Source organism: Stegostoma tigrinum, chromosome 9 (genome assembly GCF_030684315.1).
Source record: "Stegostoma tigrinum isolate sSteTig4 chromosome 9, sSteTig4.hap1, whole genome shotgun sequence".
Taxonomy (NCBI): Eukaryota; Metazoa; Chordata; class Chondrichthyes; order Orectolobiformes; family Stegostomatidae; genus Stegostoma; species Stegostoma tigrinum.
In genome coordinates, this window is record NC_081362.1 from 40,955,228 (window position 1) to 40,973,316 (window position 18,089).

Sequence of the window (18,089 nt, forward strand, 5' to 3'; positions counted from 1 at the left end):
CTTCCTGCCTCCACAGTGTCCAATCCCTTAATAATCTTGTACGTCTCAATCAGATCCCCTCTCATCCTTCTAAACTCAAGAGTATACAAGCCCAGTCGCTCCAATCTTTCAACATATGATAGTCCCGTCATTCCGGGAATTGACCTTGTGAACCTACGCTGCACTCCCTCAATAGCAAGAATGTCCTTCCTCAAATTGGGAGACCAAAACTGCACACCACACTCTAGGTGCGGTCTCACCAGGGCCCTGTACAGCTGCAGAAGGACCTCTTTGCTCCTATACTCAATTCCTCTTGTGATGAAGGCCAGCATGCTATTAGCTTTCTTCACTACCTGCTGTACCTGCATGCTTGCTTTCATTGACTGATGTACAAGAACACCTAGATCTCGTTGTGCTTCCCCTTTACCTAACTTGACTCCATTGAGATAGTAATCTGCCTTCCTGTTCTTGCCACCAAAGTGTATAACCACACATTTATCCACATTTAACAGCATCTGCCATGCATCCGTCCACTCACCTAGCCTGTCCAAGTCACCCTGTATTCTAATAACATCCTCCTCACATTTCACACTGCCACCCAACTTTGTGTCATCAGCAAATTTGCTAATATTACTTCTAATGCCTTCGTCTATATCATTAATATATATGGTAAACAGCTGCGGTCCCAGCACCGAACCTTGTGGTACCCCACTGGTCACTGCCTGCCATTCTGAAAGGGACCCGTTTATCACTACTCTTTGCTTCCTGTCAGCCAGCCAATTTTCAATCCAACTCAGTATTTTGCCCCCAATACCATGTGCCCTAATTTTGTTCACCAATCTCCTATGCGGGACTTTATCAAAGGCTTTCTGAAAGTCCAGGTACACTGCATCCACTGGCTCTCCCTTATTCATCTTCATAGATACATCCTCAAAAAATTCCAGAAGATTCGTCAAGCACGATTTCTCCTTTGTAAATCCATGCTGACTCTGACCTATTCTGTTACTGCTATCTAAATGAGTCGTAATTTCATCTTTATAATTGACTCCAGCATCTTTCCCACCACTGACGTCAGGCTAACCGGTCTGTAATTTCCTGTTTTCTCTCTCCCTCCTTTCTTGAAAAGTGGGACAACATTTGCCACCCTCCAATCCGCAGGAACTGATCCTGAATCTATAGAACCTTGGAAAATAATTCCCAACGCATCCACAATTTCTAGAGCCACCTGCTTAAGTACCCTGGGATGCAGACCATCAGGTCCAGTGGACTTATCAGCCTTCAGACCTAACAGTCTATCCAACACCATTTCCTGCCTAATATAAATACCCTTCAGTTCGTCCATTACCCTCAGTCCATCAGCTGCTACTGCATCTGGGAGATTGCTTGTGTCTTCCCAAGTGAAAACAGATCCAAACTACCTATTCAACTCATCTGCCATTTCCTTGTTCCCCATAATAAATTCACCCGTTTCAGACTTCAAGGGCCCAATTTTAGTCGTAACCATTTTTTTTCTTTTCACATACCTAAAAAAGCTTTTACTATCCTCCTTTATATTTTTGGCCAGTTTTCCTTCATAGCTCATTTTTTCTCTGTGTATTGCCTTTTTAGTTATCCGCTGTTGCTCTTTAAAAGCTTCCCAGTCCTCCGGCTTCCCACTCATCTTTGCTATGTTATACTTCTCTTTTATTTTTATACGGTCCTTAACTTCCCTCGTCAGCCACGGCTGCCCCCGCCTCCCCTTAGGATCTTTCTTCCTCTTTGGTATGGACTGATCCTGCACCTTCTGCATTATATCCAGAAATACCTGCCATTGTTGTTCCACTGCCATCCCTGCTAGGGTATTGTACCACTGAACTTTGGCCAGCTCCTCCCTCATAGCTCCATAGTTCCCTTTATTCAACTGCAATACTGACACTTCTGATTCTCCCTTCTCCCTTCTCCCTCTCAAACTGCAGATTAAAACTTATCATATTATGGTCACTACCTCCTAATGGCTCTTTTACTTTGAGGTCCCTGAACAAGTCCGGTTCATTTCACAACACCAGACCCAGAATTGCCTCCTCCCTGGTAGGCTCCAGTACAACCTGTTCTAAGAATCCATCTCAGAAGCACTGTACAAACTGCCTTTCTTGGGGTCCAGTACCATCCTGATTCTCCCAGTCTACCCTCATGTTGAAATCTCCCATAACAACTGTAATGATACCTTTGTGACAGGCCAATTTCAACTCTTGATTCAACCTGCACCCTACCTCCTGAGTACTGTTTTGGGGGCCTGTAGATAACTCCCATTATGGTCTTTCTGCCCTTAGAATTTCTCAGCTCTATCCATACTGACTCTACATCTCCTGACTCTATGTCCTCCCTCGCAAGGGACGGAATATCATTCCTCACCAACAGGGCTACCCCACCGCCTCTGCCCACCAGTCTGTCCTTTCGATAGCACGTATAGCCTTGAATATTCATTTCCCAGGCTCTGTCCACTTGAAGCCACCTCTCAGTTATCCCCACAACATCATACTTGCCAACTTCCAACTGAGCCTCAAGCTCATCCACCTTATTTCTTATGCTTCGTGCATTCATATATAATAATTTTAATTTGTTTCTCCCCTCACCCTTCCTATCAATCCCTATTTCACTTGGCCATACTGTACGATCCCTTCTTGAGTTTTCTGCTCTGTTGATTCTGTTGTCCTTCTTAACCGCTCTGTATTTTCTGTTTGTTAAACAATTCTGAATGTCATTGTTTTACTTAAAATCCCATATGCTGTAATTTTATTTAATAACTTTTTATGTGGAACCTTTATTGAAGGCCTTCTGAAAATCCAAATGCAGAGCACCATAATCAGTGGTCCCACCTTAGCTGACCTTCATTCTAAAAACTCCCATCAGGTCTGTCAAACATGATCTGCCCTTTCAGATATCAGTGTGCACTTTGCCCAATCCTACCATTATTTTCTAAGTGTTCAGCTACCATATCTTTTATCCTGGATTCTGGCATATTCCCGACTAATGAAGTCAAGCTAACAGGCTTGTATTTCCCCTAATTCTCTCTTCCTTTTATTAAACAGTGGGGTTACATCAGCCACCTTTTTTCAACACCTTGGAATGCAGACCATCAGGTGCAGGATATTTATCAACTTTCATTTCCCCTTATTTCTCCAGTGCCATCTTTTTTCCCAATACCAATTTCTTTCAGTTTCCATTCTGGCTAATCCCCTGGTTCTGAAATATTCCTAGAAGGAATGCCTTCCTTTGTAACGACAAGATTGGAGTATTTGTTTAGGTTCTCTGCTATTTCGTTATTCCCCATTTATGAATTTTCCTGTCTCTGTCTCTGGTGGACCCACATTTGTCTTTCCTAATTATTTTCACTGAAGCTTCTACAATCCATTTTTACGTTTCGCATTAGTTTGCTTTCACATTATTTTACCTTCATTTATCAATTTCAACTTAATGGAATTCTAAAATCCTTCCAGTGTTTTTTCGGTAATGTTGTCAGCAACGTTTTTGATCAAATATGATCTTTAACTTCTTTTGGTGGCCATGGTTAGGTCATCGCTCCTGCTTGGTTCTTGTGCCTTGAAGGAATGGACATTACTTTTTGTAAACTATGTATTAAAACTTTAAATGCTTACCAATATCTGTGTATCATCGTACCTTTTAAATGAAGTTACCCAATTTTGCCACATGAATATTTACATCTCATACCTTAGTGGATTCCCTTGTTTGTATTTGAGACCCTAGTTTTAGATTGAACTTATCACTCACAAGCCCATTTTATGCTCCCTTTCTCCCCAAAAACTTCTTTGAAGTATGGTTATTAATTTAGCTTTTTCCCGTTGCATAATACTAAATATAAATTAGCCCATTCAATAATTGGTGGTTCAATATATTCTAGCAAGCTACCTCCCTCATATACCTTCCGCGAATCCCTTCACAGCATTAGTGTGAGATAGGCATGGCTAGCCTAAGGTAGATTGAAGTTCCCATGATTGCTGTATTGTCTTTATTACATGCAGCTGTAATTTTTTGATTTATACTGTCCTACAGTATTACCACTGGCAGCCTGAAAACACGTCCTGCCAATGTCATTTCCTACCTTCTAACCTCATCCCGCCCCCTTGACCTGTCGGCCCTCTCTGGACTGACCTATCCCCTCCCTACCTCCCCATCTACACTCACCTCTACTGGCTTCATCCCCACCCCTTCAACTTGTCTGTCTCCTCTCCACCTATCTTTTCCTCTATCCATCTTCGATTCGCCTCCCCCTCGCTCCCTATTTATTTCAGAACCCTCTCCCAATCTCCCTTTTCTGGTGAAGGGTCTCGGCCCAAAACGTCAGCGCTTGTGCTCCTACGATGCTGCTTAGCCTGCTGTGTTCACCCACCTCCACACTTTGTGATCACTACTGTCTGTTAATGTTTCTTAGTTTCACTAAAACTGATTGTGTATCTTGACTTTCTGATCCAAGATCCACTCTCTCTTAAATGTACTGATGCCATCTTATTAAATCCATTACCCCACTTAATTTTGCTTGTTTGGGCAGAGATCGATAATAACTACACTATATATAACTGAGTAATTTGGCAGTAATGTGGTGCTATGTTAGTCAGAAGATAGTTCTTTAAGTTTAGAAAGGCATTTGCTGAGAACTGTTGTTGCGGTTATGCTTAATAGCTAGTGTTTTATTTTCCTCTTTTATGTGATATGGTATTGTTGATACTTGTACTAATTTTAGGGCAAATTAATTGTTCTGTCCATTGACCTTGTTTAGATAATTAATATTACTTGTTGATTAGTCTGTTGATGTACCAAATCCTTTGTCACAGAATGTAATCTGTGCAAAACAAAGATGGAATCCTTTGTATGGTCATAAGGAAGATAGTACAAAGGCGAAACTAAATGTGCTGTGAAAGTTTTGGAAAACTGCCTATAATACTAACAATGATTTTTGGATCATTACAAAAATGTAGAGACTTGTGAATGTTAGAAGAAAATTGTTGAGTCTTGAGTAAATAATTTATCTGTGCCTGAATATGGATTTTTATTTTACTACTTGAATATTGTACCTTCTTTCCTCAGCTCCTAATGTTCATAAGCACCAATATAACTCAAATGCAGTCACCGACATCAATTTAGACAATGTTTGCAAAAAGGGTAATACGCTTCTTTGGGATTTGGTGCAAGATGAAGATGCGGTATGTTTATTTTCATAACAACAATTAAGAATTGATTGAATATAGTGCTGTTGGTTACTTTCTGTTTGTCTGTGTAGGTTCACCTCTCTGAGGGGTTGATAAATGAAGCTGAGAAACTACTGTGCTCCCTCGTCTGCTGGTTTACTGATCGGCAGATTCGAATGAGATTCATTGAAGGTTGTTTAGAAAATCTGGCAAATGATAGGTAAGAAATAAAATTAAGTTTCCCAGTGCGTGATGAAGTTGATTTACTGTTCACTCTGAGTATGTAGTGACTACTTAATTCTTAAGATGTCCTCATTTGTATTACTCGGATTATTACTGAGATAATCATGTCATAAATTTTGCATGAAAATATAATTGAAAAATATCTTCAGAAATTGTTCTTACAAGATATTTTATTATCGTGAGCAAACTTTCTTTAAACTGTGATTAATTGACACCCAAAATTAAATAATTGTTTAATATTAATCATACGCAATAACTTTATTTAGATCTGTGGTTGTTTCACTTCGTCTTTTGCCAAAACTGTTTGGCACTTTTCAACAATTTGGAAGCAGTTATGATACGCATTGGATAACTATGTAAGTAACCCACAATTCTCTAAAGCATTGCAGTTTTTCAAGCTAAAGACTCTTCACTTTATTTACAAATTGCTAATGTAAGAAGGCATTTTTATATTTCTATAACACTTTGATATATCTCCCACATACAATAATGCTAGTTCAGAAATCCAGCCAAGGGTTTTTAGTATTGCCAAAAAATATGATAGTGAAACAAGCATTAAACTTATTTTTATTGGTGTTAGTTGAGAGAGTATCTAATGATGACTGTGAATCCATTGTTGATTGTCAAGAAAAGCCCACCTAGTTCACTAATGTCCTTTAGGGAAGGAAGCTATCGTCCTTACCAGGTCTGGCCTACATGTGACTCCAGACCCACAGCAGTATGGTTGACTTCTAACTGTCCTCTGGGCAATTAGGGATGGGCAATAAATGCTGTCTAGCCAACAACATCCTCATCCCGTGAATGAATTCTTTAAAAAATGACTTTTCAAGATGTATCCAATGGCTACGTCTGTGAAAATAAGTACTCCTTCAGAATGATGCTGATGTGCCAGCTGAAATACTGGGCTTCAATTTGTAACCTTCTGACTATTGAGACTGTTACTAAATGAGGCATTTTCTTAGTTCATAGTGGTGATGCCCCTGAAATTGAATTGCAACGTGAAAGCTCCTATGAATGGCATGCGTCACCGTGTTATTAGATACCCCACATGTGAAGCTGGGCTCAAAATATATAGTGGCAGCAGCCAAATTCTCCCCTGAAACTAGTAAAATTCTTGCAAGAATTCAATCACAGATCTGACCAATACAAGAAGAGTTGTCCCCATAGGTAGTATGAGGAGATTTGGTGAAAAGCTCCAGTCATGGGCTAGTTCTCTCCTGTGTTTGCTATGAGCCTATCAGAAATAAACATGTGAGATAACCTATGATCTGAGGCTTTAGGAAACTGTGGTAGCAGTGAGAGAGTTACTGCGGAACTGTAACTGCTTTTTGTTGATTGGGACTTTTTTTGACCGTCGTGGATAATGCCTTTTCCCAAGGGTACTGGCCAGTTATTTTGCTGGAGATTATGGTATAATATGGAGATAGAGGTTGTCAGATGATTGGGAGCTGAAATTGGAGCATGCAAGAGCTTTGGAACCTGGATGAAGTAGCTGTGAGAAGCTTGGGATTTGGAGGAGTAGGCTACAAGTGAGGATGTTGGGGTTGGAGTTTGCTAGGGGTGGCCATATTGATGACACCTGAAGGGTAGCATCTGAGTTGCCACATCTCTAAAATGTGGCATGTGTATCAGACCAAAAGTTATAGGAGCAGAAGTAGGCCATTCAGACCATCATGTCTGCTTCGTTATTCAGTGAGATCATGGCTGATCGGATAATCCTCAACTCTACTTTTCTGCCTTTTCCCCATAACCTCTGAGTCTCTTACTCATTAAAAATGTCTGCATCAGCCTTGAATGTACTTAGCGACTCATCCTCTACAGCTCTCTGTGTGGCTTTTGCCCCCCAGCAAATCACCCATGTAACTTTTCCTTTTATGCTTCCAATTAATAACCAATAGTTAAGAGCAGTGCAATAACATTAAAGGAAAGGGGGAAAAAATAACAGTTAGCTAAAGTAAGCATTTTCATTTTTTACACGCTACGTACCCGAGCATATTGAAGATTTGTTATTATCCACCTTTAAGAGTTTTCTCAACGCTCTGTGTGCAATAACAATATTTCACTTATAATGAACAGTCATTTAGGCAAATCACAAAGTATGAAGTGCATATTTTGAGCGGGTAAGGGAGTAAATTTCATGTTTTATTTTAACCTTATACACTGTATTGCAATCAAAAAAAATTGAGCAGGCATCTACAATAAAATAGCATTTTAGTAAGGTAGGATAGATAGATGAGCCGGCGCCAGATCATGATGCCATGGTGCTTTGCAGCTGACTCAGACGAAGAAAATCATCTCCGATAAAGAAAATTGTATTTTATAATTATGTAAATAAAAAGTTCTACAATGTAAGTAGATGGTAATGAATGGTGTTAGGGATAAAAGAACCAAGTTGTTTGTACTTTACTTAAGTTTATAAATTGTTAGTTAAAGGCTTTAGAAATGTATATTTGTAAAATGAAGTATTGGTACGAGTAGAATATGTACTAACTTGCTCTCTAATAGTCAGAAAATTATTTGCTTTTGCAATATAATACACACAGTATTAGAAATAAATCAAAATTGCAATCCACTTGTGGACAATGAATGTACGAGGCCATGAAAGATCATCATCTTCTTATATAGGTGGGCAGAAAAGGAACTAAGCATGATGAAACTTTTCTTTGACAATTTGATACACTACATTCAAGCAGTTAGAGAAGGAATGCATAAACATTTGTTGTAAGTATGCCTGCTGATTATCTTTTTGAGCACTTTTGAACATTAACATGGATTTCAGCATTTGATTAATTTGATCTGTGTTAAGACGGATACAATCAAATTTTAGACTGTAGGTATATTCAAGAGTTTTTTTTCGCCGTTTTAAAGTATAATTTGTGTATTTCACTTATTCAGAGACTGTCTTCACATTATATTTTTGAGAACCTAGTATTTGAAAATACCAATTCTTACATGCAAGATTAATTTATACTTATTCTCCAAATGTAGGGTATACCAAAGTGTACACACTCCGCATTATACTTGAATTTACTACGTGTAGATCTGCATGCTGGCATTCTTGGCCACATACTCAATATCTTTTCCCTTCATTGACAGATCCTGACATCATAGTCCTTTGTGGTAGATGGGAAATTTCTGTTATAGCACTGTCCATGTTTCTGCGCTATCTGCGGGAGTTTCATGCTCCTCTCCCTGTAGATAACAAGGATTTTGTGTTGATCATGATTGTACACCAAAGGAATGTTTTGAGATTATGGAAGTAATGATTCTTGTGTCAAGGCGCATGCACCTTTCTAAAGAATGTAATTGAAGTTTTATGTATAATTTTGTTTGGCCATTGAGGATAAATTAAATGAGGGCAGTGGAATATCTTGTACTCGGAATGAAAATTCTATATAACGTCTTCATATTTCTTTGTACTTTTCAGTGCTTTTGAGACGTGATAATAATGGGGAAATTCAGTAGATTGCACACATTGGGGTGGAATCTATATCTGTTGGATTTTGCCTTGCAGGCACACAGATTAATTTCTGGATACTATGGCTTTGAGGTCCTTGTGTGAAGACAGACGTATTGAGCTTTTTTTTAAAGATAGAACAATACAAGCAGCCTGACTGAGTGGGGTCAAGCTCCCACAGAACCAGATTTTTAGTTTTAGCTTTCTGCAATTGTGAGGGTCTTCAAGCTGGATATGGAAACTCTTATTCCTAACTGAGTTACAGCTGAAAGCTGGGATTCTCTTCCTGCTGTGAGAGAGTCTATTTTACTGCATTTGCTTTTGACAGTGTTGTGTTTGTGGGAAGTCACTATACTGGAGTGCTTAATTAATACTAGTTAGTATATCTATTATTTAAGCATTTTGATAGAGTAACAGTGATACCAATTTTATTTTAATTTTGTCTGTATTTTAACTGTAGTGTAAAAATAGTTTGCTTTGCTTAAAATAGTTTGACCAATCGAATTGTATCTGGAATGCAATCCTGTGCACTTACCTTTTAAAATAAGGAAAATTGAAGGTCCAGGCTATCTTAACGTATCTTGAGGGGATTTGGTCTTGTCCATAACACATGACATTTGCCACCTTCTGTACTCAGATCTGCAATCCAGACCAAGTGCTTAAACAATTCTCCCTGAGGCTGCAAAAATATACATGGTTTCTATTTTTAAACTAGTGGTTAATTTCATGCTGCAAAATGGGATTTCTGTAACCTAACCCAGCTTTAACTAAGCAACAGATTCTGTTTTTGGGAAAGCTGGGGAATTCATCCATTTTATTAATACACCAGAGCAACAACCTGGGAGAGCTATTCAGTTCAATGACATTGCTTGTTTCTCTGAGTGAAGTGCAGGAAGCAACATTGCCTTGCTGTAATGTTCATCCATTCAACCTTTTTGAATTGAAAAGTATTCCACCCACTTAAAATTCAAATTGTGTTGGGAACAGTAACTAGTTCTCCTCCATTTTTGCCAAATTTATAAGGAGCAGTCATGAAGCTATCCAGTCTTTCTCTTCCTTCATCATTGAACTTAAATGATTGATGTTGTGTAGAAGAGAGCATGTCGTTCCACATTGCTTTAGGGTAATGGGTCTTGTTCGGCAGCAGTATATAATTTCAGGTGAGAATGGGCACCGTGCATGGTTTCCAGGATACGTTAGTATATCTTGGAAGCTTTTTTGGTCCATACAAAATCTATTGGGTTATCAAATTATTTAAAGAAAAACCGAAGAACAGATTTTTAAAAACAAATTAAGGTGAAGTTTATATCGAGTTTAATAGAATAAGATTTGTTTGAATGTACTACAGAACATATTGCATTTCTCACTTTTCTGAAGTCACTTTTTGATCACTGTTTTGATAGCCCCATGTACTGCAATGCCTGTATCACAAACACACATGCACGCACGCGGGCACTTTCTGTGGCAGGACTGAGAAAGTTTTGCCTCCATCATGGCCTACCCTCCTGGCCTCTTCTCCTGGATCTCTCCCCCCTCCTAGGCTTTACAAAATTCAGAAAAGTATGTTGTATTTTTCCTCAACGTCATTTGAAAGATTTTTAATTACAGCTTTAACTTCTTTAGGGCAAACAAAACCACCTAATTATTGTTAGGGTTACCTCTCAAGATCTGTTCTTTTAAAAATGCAAATTGCTTGATGTGTGAAGTGGACATAAGAATATGGACTAAACTTTCAGCAGTCAGTCGCATGAAACCACATTCATGTTTTTGGAAATTAATTTCTGGTCTGACAGTAATAGACTTTCCATTTTTTCCCTGTGGCCTTTCATTCCTAATAATTACCTATGATGTTTGGCTCATTTATTTATGGTTATGTTCCCCTCACCTCCCAGTTTGCTCAAAACCCAGATTCTGATTTTCAAGACTGAAATTCCAACCAGATGAAAGTCTGTGATGGTCAACAGAAGTGTAGATCAATTTCCCTGACTCTCTCAAGAAGCTGGTATATTCTTGATTTTGCATTGTTAATATTTTGGAGCCTGACAATGCCTAAATGAATAAACTCAAGAACTAAAGATCTTTTGTTGAAACTTTATCTGATGTATTGAACTGATTTTATTAAAATTGGTGCCTGCTGTCATTCCTATATGTCTGCAATCCCTTGAATATATAGAAATTTTAAAAAATTAGCACGTAAGCAAAACAGTACTTTTCTTCTAATTTCCCAGCATTAACTGTATGTCTAATAATTATAATACAGGTACAGCCATGGTGCGGAAGTGCAGGTTCGTCTCCAGTTTCTGACATGTGTTTTTTCAACTCTAGGATCTCCAGACCATTTTAGTAAGTTGTTGTTTGCTGCCATATTTTTGTTTGGTAGTACAGAACTTGAGTATTGACAAAGGAGAGGATACACTTTTTGTTGAAGTTTTTTGTCTTGCGCTTATCAGGACATTTCACAAGAAATGCCAATGTAAAAGGAAAATAGCTCTGTTTATACTGTGTGAGAGGAGAGTAAGAATTGATCAGCAAGTGAACTCTGCTAGAGATGGAGAACCAGCTAATGATGATTGACTTTTGACTGCCAAGTTAACTTTGGACAAGGCATTGCCCTGACATTGTCCCCTGTTTCGTTATGTGTTGTTTTAAATTTTTGGCGACATATTTGCAATGTAAAACGTAACCAGCATAAACTAGAAGAACCAAGAATGCATCATTGAGTAAGCTCATCTCAACCAAGATAATGGGAGTATGGTGCTTAGGTGTGTGATAAAGAAGTCATGTCAGATGAATACAGTTTGGCCTTTTGAAGAGTTTGGGAACTTGTCATCGAAAAGCAATTTTAAATAAACAAGAGTTGAAGAAATGCATTGCAGTGGGATATATCAATAAATGGGGAGCAACAGATTCTGGCTTCCTACACGTCAAAGTATGGTTCCCAAGTTGTCAAAGCATATTTGTTTTTCTACTTAATCACAGAGGTATGAGTATGGCATAGAAATGTTTGTGGACTAGCTGATGATTCTGCTGTAAGAAGTGACCCAGTGACTGATTTAAACAGCTCAGTGATTTTATGCTAATTTTTCAAGAATAAATTGCTGCTAAGGTTTGATAGCAGGAGGTGAAACATTTGCATAAAATTATTTCCTGTGCTGTTTTCATACCTTTTTGCCACTTCCATGATCATGAAGCAGGGATGACCGTAGTTCTATTGATTTTTTTTAGCAATGCTTGGTTCTTGAATTTGTTGGAAGTGAACTTTAATAGCAGAATCAGTCCTCCAGGATTAAAGGGCAGATATGAATCGAATATTGAATACAGTTCAAAATTTGATGATTTGATTTGTTTCAAGAAGTCTTCAACTACTTTGAATCTCGCACAGTGCAATTGCCGTTTATTTTCATCCTCAAGAAATGCAGAACATAAACATTTAGCTAAAGGATGCACAAAGATGATTGCACTGTGAAATATAACACATTTTGGATTTTAGTCTCATTTTGTACAAACATGTTAGAGATATTTGAATCCTGATTTTTGAGTCCTCTTGAGAGGAAGCCTCTTTGTATGGTGGACCCTTATGAACTTAGCTTCCAATCATGTAGGAGATTAGGTCCAGGCTGTATCTCATTTATCTTAGGAAGTTTAACTGTCAGATTTTATTTAGCTTAAATGCACAATTCTAAAAAGGAGCTGGTTACCCACAAAGTCTACACTTCTGGATAGGAATCTGGGCATTGTAACTGTGACACCTTAGCCACATTAGGGTCATTTAAACATCCTTGAATAAGCATATGGATGATGATGGTATAGTGTAGGGGGAATGGGCTTAGATTAGTTCACAGGTCGGCGCAACATTGAGGGCTGAAGGGCCTGTTCTGCGCTGTATAGTTCCATATTTTATGATTGTATTTTTTTTAGGAGAACGTTTTCACAGCACTGATCTAGCCATTGTCTGGGTACTATTTGGCTTACATCTTCAGACACCCCAATGTAGAATTAACTTGTTTGTTTGAAGTTAGAACATAATTATTGGCACAGTTCAAGGAACTCTAACTTGCAACTGTAGTTGGTCAGAATATGTTTGATGTCATTGCTGAAAGTTATAATGTTTCATACCCCCAGCACCTTGAATGTGTTTTTTAAAACAGTACAAATAAACTCATGCAAGTCAACTATTCATAATATTTTCATATCAGTAGAGGTGCTATTTGTTTTTGAAAGCATGTGGTATGTGATTTATGTATATTAAAATGTGTATTGAACACCTCCAAAAATACTGATTATTGTTATATTGATGCCCATTTTGCATAGTGGTTTACCACTTTGCCATTGTTTATGTTCTGATTTTACAGCCGTTCAAATCTTGTAGTTTTTTTCAAAAGTTTAGGTTTAAAGTTTATAGTTTTCAATTTCCAAATACCTCCCCAAAAACAGCACTTTCAGTTGTTACAGCTCTTGTATTTACTTTAGGGTTAAGTCTTGATCAGGTGGATATTTTGTGGCATTGCCTTGTCGAAGACCCTGAATGTTATGATGATGCATTGCACTGGTTCCTTAACCAAGTTCGCAGTAAAGACCAGCATGCAATGGGAATGGAAACATATAAGCATCTTTTTTTAGAAAAGGTTAGTGAAACTTTGCAATACTTTTACATACTTAAGCCATTATTGTCCTAGCTATTTTTTGCCTAGAAGCCTATTAATTTTAGGCAAGAATAGATGTTAAAAGGACTGCCTTTACACAGTCTGGAAAATAGACAAGTTTTGCTATTGGCAATGGCAAAAACGAATTGTACAAGCTTGACTACTTTAAATCCTTCAGAAATTTCTTTTGTTGGAAATTCAAATCTGAGAAGATGACTGCAAGCTTTTCTTTTTGCAGATAGATCTTTGTATATAATGGAGTAAGTCAGTAAAGAGTAAAAATCTAGACAGTGTAAGAAGTATTGTGAATTTATTGTGACTATAATAAATTGTAGTCCTCTTTCCTAATAGCGTCTAATAGGTGCCAGCTTCGTTGTTTTCTCATTCTGTCAAATTATGCATTATATACTTCAGATGCCGCAGTTAAAACCTGAAACTATCAGCATGACTGGTTTGAATCTGTTCCAGCATTTATGCAATTTGGCCCGGCTTGCAACCAGTGCTTATGATGGTGGTTCCACTTCTGAGGTGAGAAAAAAAGTAGAAATTTAATTGTGGAGAAATTTCTGTGCGGAGATCCTATAAAACCCAGTAAGCATTCGGTAAAGGAGTTTGAATGCAAAATGGTTACTTGTCTGCACTGTAATAATACTTGACATTCAAACCTTTTCCAGTCTGTAAAACAACAGTTCAAAACTACTTTGTTTCCTGTCAAGCATCCAGTTTTGTATCCACATGGCTAATGTTCCTTCTATTCTAACTTTGCTCACAAGTCTGTTATGTGGCACTTCGACTTCCAAAAGACATTTGTCAATGCAAACTACAATGGCATTACCTTTATTAGTCATCTCTGTTACTCTCAAAAAATTCATGCAAGTTGGTTAGACAGGATTTGCTCGTAACAAATCCACGTTTACTTTGCTAAATTAATCCACATTGGCCCGGGTGACCAATAGGTTTTAGAATTGATGATTTGGAACAAAATTATGACTCCTTGATCCTTATGCATCCTCTTCACAGCCTAATTTCCCACCTTCATTTAATATCATCAGCCCACCCTAAAAACGATGCACTCAGCCCTCATCAAGTCGCTGAAAAAGAATGTAAATAGTTGAGTCCCGTCACTAATACATGCTGTGCACCAGTAATTACAGCCTACCAACCAGAAAATTCACTGTTTCTTTTCCCCTCATTTTCTATCCACTAGCCAATCTTTAGTTTGTGTTGACAGATCCTGTGGCTTCCAACTTGGAATAACTTGTGTGACACTTATTGAATGGGTTTGAAATGTGCTATACATAATGGCTTCCCTTTTATTCATTCTACTAGCAGCCATGTAAAATTTCAGCTGGAAAAATTTTAACTTTTCGGTAATGGAGCTCCACTCTTATCTCCACCTCTCCTTGGCAACTGCTGCCTCCAATGTGGCCAAAGCCTAGAGAAAATCACAGCTGGAAATTCTCAGCAGTATCAAGGCTTGGAGCAGAATATTCAGAAATATGCTAGTTTGGAGTTGGCTGCTATAACTCATCCCAATAGAACAGTGTGCTGTAGCAGATTGGGATAGAGCAGAAGTGGGAGGGGAATGACAATAGAATCCAATTCTCTGGGTAATAGTTGGGAATAGGGGTGGGGTAGAGTTGGATTGCTATTTGAAAAATATGGTCTCCTGAATGAATGGAGGGTAGCTGCTTCTGGTTTGGAGCTGCTGAGTGGATGAAAGGGGTTTTGCCAAGAGCTCTGTGTTTGTAGGATGATGGGGAGACAGCTAATTTACTGTGTGTGTGTGTGTGTGTGTGTGTGTGTTGGTGTGGGGATTGGGGGGGAGGAGGAGGAGTGGGTGGGTGGCTTCACTCAGTCTCCCAGCACAACAATATATGAAGAGCGTGGCTGCAATCTACATGAAGGCATAACATGAGTTCTGTTTTTGCTGATGCCTCGGGTCCTTTTCAGTTTCCAGGTTGTTTTACAATGTGTATTCATTCATGGGATGTAGGTATCACTATTAAGATAATCATTTGTTGCCTGTTCCTAATTGCCCTTGACCTTCCTGTCTTTAGACCTCTTTTGTCACTGCTGACTAGTTATGTCATTAGTGTTGAACAAGATTTTGTTTTATACTACCATAAATAGCACCTAATCATATATGTCATGACACCTCTAATATTAGATTCTAGCATTTTGCCTACTACTTGTGTTAGTTAATTGTCCTAAAGTTCCCACTTACTTCTCTCTCTGTCCTTTCTTGAATAGCAGAGTTAAATTTGCTACCACCCAATTTGCAGAATATGTTCTAGAACGTAAGGAACTTTGGAAAACCAAAACCCAATGTTTCTACTGTCCTTGTAGTCATCTCTTGGGATGTAGACATCAGAGCAAGCAGTGTTGACTTAATTAGTTTTTCCTTCTATCTTACATGGCTGTCGAATAGCATGAAAGGTAGTAATCGGCTTTGTGCCCTGAGAAATAACACTTGTGTAAGACTACAGTTTTCTTTTGTGGGACTGGGGAAAAAAAAGTTCAGCTGGGCACAAGAGCAACATGTTGAAGAGAACATTGCCTTTACTCTATTAAGTTCTCCAGTGCTGTTTCATTATTAATATTAACTTTATCAAGTTCCTCATTCTTGCTAGACCCATAGTGTTCCACATTACTTTTGGATTTTTTAAATCTAAAATCTGCCAAATCTTTATGATTATTCCTCTTTTTGACATTAGAAGCTTCCTCCTTTTATCAACTGTACTTAACATTGTAGATGACATTTTCCACTAGAGTGGCTGTCAAACAGCATCTGCTCAGTGACACCCAGTTTTGGTTCTGCTAGAGCCACTCAGCTCCCAACTTCATTACAGCCCACGTCCAAATGTGGACAACAAACTGACTTCGAAAGGTGAGAAGAGAGTGACTGCTCTTGACACCAAGGTTACATTTGACTGAGAGAGGCATTAAGGAGACCTCGGGAAAACTGGATTCGTTGAGATTCAGGGGGAGACTCTGTGTTGATTGGAGTCATACCTCGCACAAAGGAAAGTGGTTGTGGTTATTGGAGCTCAGTAATCTCAGCTCCAAGATGTTTTTGCTGGAGTTCAAAGGTGTGCCTTTGGCCAAATCATCTTCAGCAACTTCACTATAGACCTATCGTCTGTTATAAAGTCAGAAGCAAGATGTTTGCCAATGAGCACACAATGTTCAGCACTGTTTATGCTGTCTCAGGTACTGAACCAGATCATGCCCAAATGTACCAATACGTGAACAATATCCAGGCTTGGGCTGAAAAGTGCCAAACAGCACTTGTGCCGCACAAGTGCCGCGTAATGATTGTCTCCGACAAGAACGAGTCTCACGATTAGCCCTTGATTTTCAGAATCCCACCATGAATGTTTTGGGGTTTACCATTGACCAGAAACTGAACAAAATTAGCCATATGAGTAGAAAAAAGGTAAAGTTGCCGCAGTCCTACTGGACCATAGCGCTGATGTCTCATTAGAGAGAGAGACAAATGGTGGCGTTTTAAGCTGACAGTCACCATGCTTCAGGCGAGGGAGAGATTGAGAAGGAGAATCCTACGTGCTAACCTCGGCCAGTGTGGGTATTGAACCCATGCTGTTGGAATCACACTACACCTCAAACTAGCTGTTCAGCCAACTGAGCTAACCCCTAGCCATACAAGTACTGTAATTACAAGAGGAGGTCAGAAACTAGGAATCCTGCAGGGAGTAACTCCTCTCCTGAGTTGTTCACCATCTGCCGGGATGAGTGCAGCTCAGCAGTATTCGAGAAGCTTTGACACCATTCAGGACAAAACAACCCACTTGTTAGTGGATGTGGTGCCAATCATTCGCTCCCTCCATCACCGATACTGAGTCGAACAGTACACCAAGGCTCCTTATGCAGCATCTTCCAAAGCCACAGCTATTACCATCTAGAGGGGGAAGGACAGTAGATACATGGTAACATCCTTCATCCCTTCACTCTGCTTCCTATTAGCTAACCCATCCCTGAGAGTTCTTAGTTTGTACAGAAACCTTTTGACATACTTTCTGAAACACATTTTGGAAATCCAACTCCTCAGGTTCCCTTTTTTATACCTGAGAGCTGTGGGGCTGATTTATTGTTAATCTCAGCTTTGAATATATTCAGATTCTTGAATTATAGAGAGTATTATAGGAATTACAGCATACACCAACTTTAATTTGTTAATATTTTTGTGTTAAACTCAAGTCCTGTATGAGCCTTCCACCTGAGGTTGCTTTTGCTTTCCTGCTGACTGAGCATTACACATGCAGGCCCACAAGCCCTGGTCCTTTCACAATGTGGGAATGGGTAAAGGGTTGCTGTTGAATAATTGTATAATGTTTCAAACTCAAATCTCTCAAATTTGTAACTGAGAAGATTGACCTGGGCAGAACAGTAGACATTGTTTACTTGGATTTTAGTAAAGCCTTTGACAAGGTTCCACGTGGTAGACTAACTACTAAAGTAGGATCACATGACATTCAGGGTGAGCTTGTCAGTTAGATGCAAAATTAGCTTGATGGTGTAAGACAGTGTGATGGCGGAGAACTGTTTTTCAGACTGGACGCT

At 38.9% G+C, this 18,089-nt stretch overlaps 1 protein-coding gene across 1 annotated transcript in view; it reads left to right on the top strand.

Annotated features, from left to right (window-relative positions):
* Positions 1 to 18,089, top strand: part of usp34 (ubiquitin specific peptidase 34) — a 329,850-nt gene that overhangs the window by 108,374 nt on the left and 203,387 nt on the right. Inside the window, exons 16-22 of the mRNA XM_059648851.1 lie at positions 5,062 to 5,177; positions 5,255 to 5,382; positions 5,672 to 5,761; positions 8,031 to 8,126; positions 11,123 to 11,205; positions 13,333 to 13,487; positions 13,920 to 14,033. Coding sequence (XP_059504834.1) covers positions 5,062 to 5,177; positions 5,255 to 5,382; positions 5,672 to 5,761; positions 8,031 to 8,126; positions 11,123 to 11,205; positions 13,333 to 13,487; positions 13,920 to 14,033 — 782 coding nt within the window. The remainder of the gene's footprint in view (positions 1 to 5,061; positions 5,178 to 5,254; positions 5,383 to 5,671; positions 5,762 to 8,030; positions 8,127 to 11,122; positions 11,206 to 13,332; positions 13,488 to 13,919; positions 14,034 to 18,089) is intronic.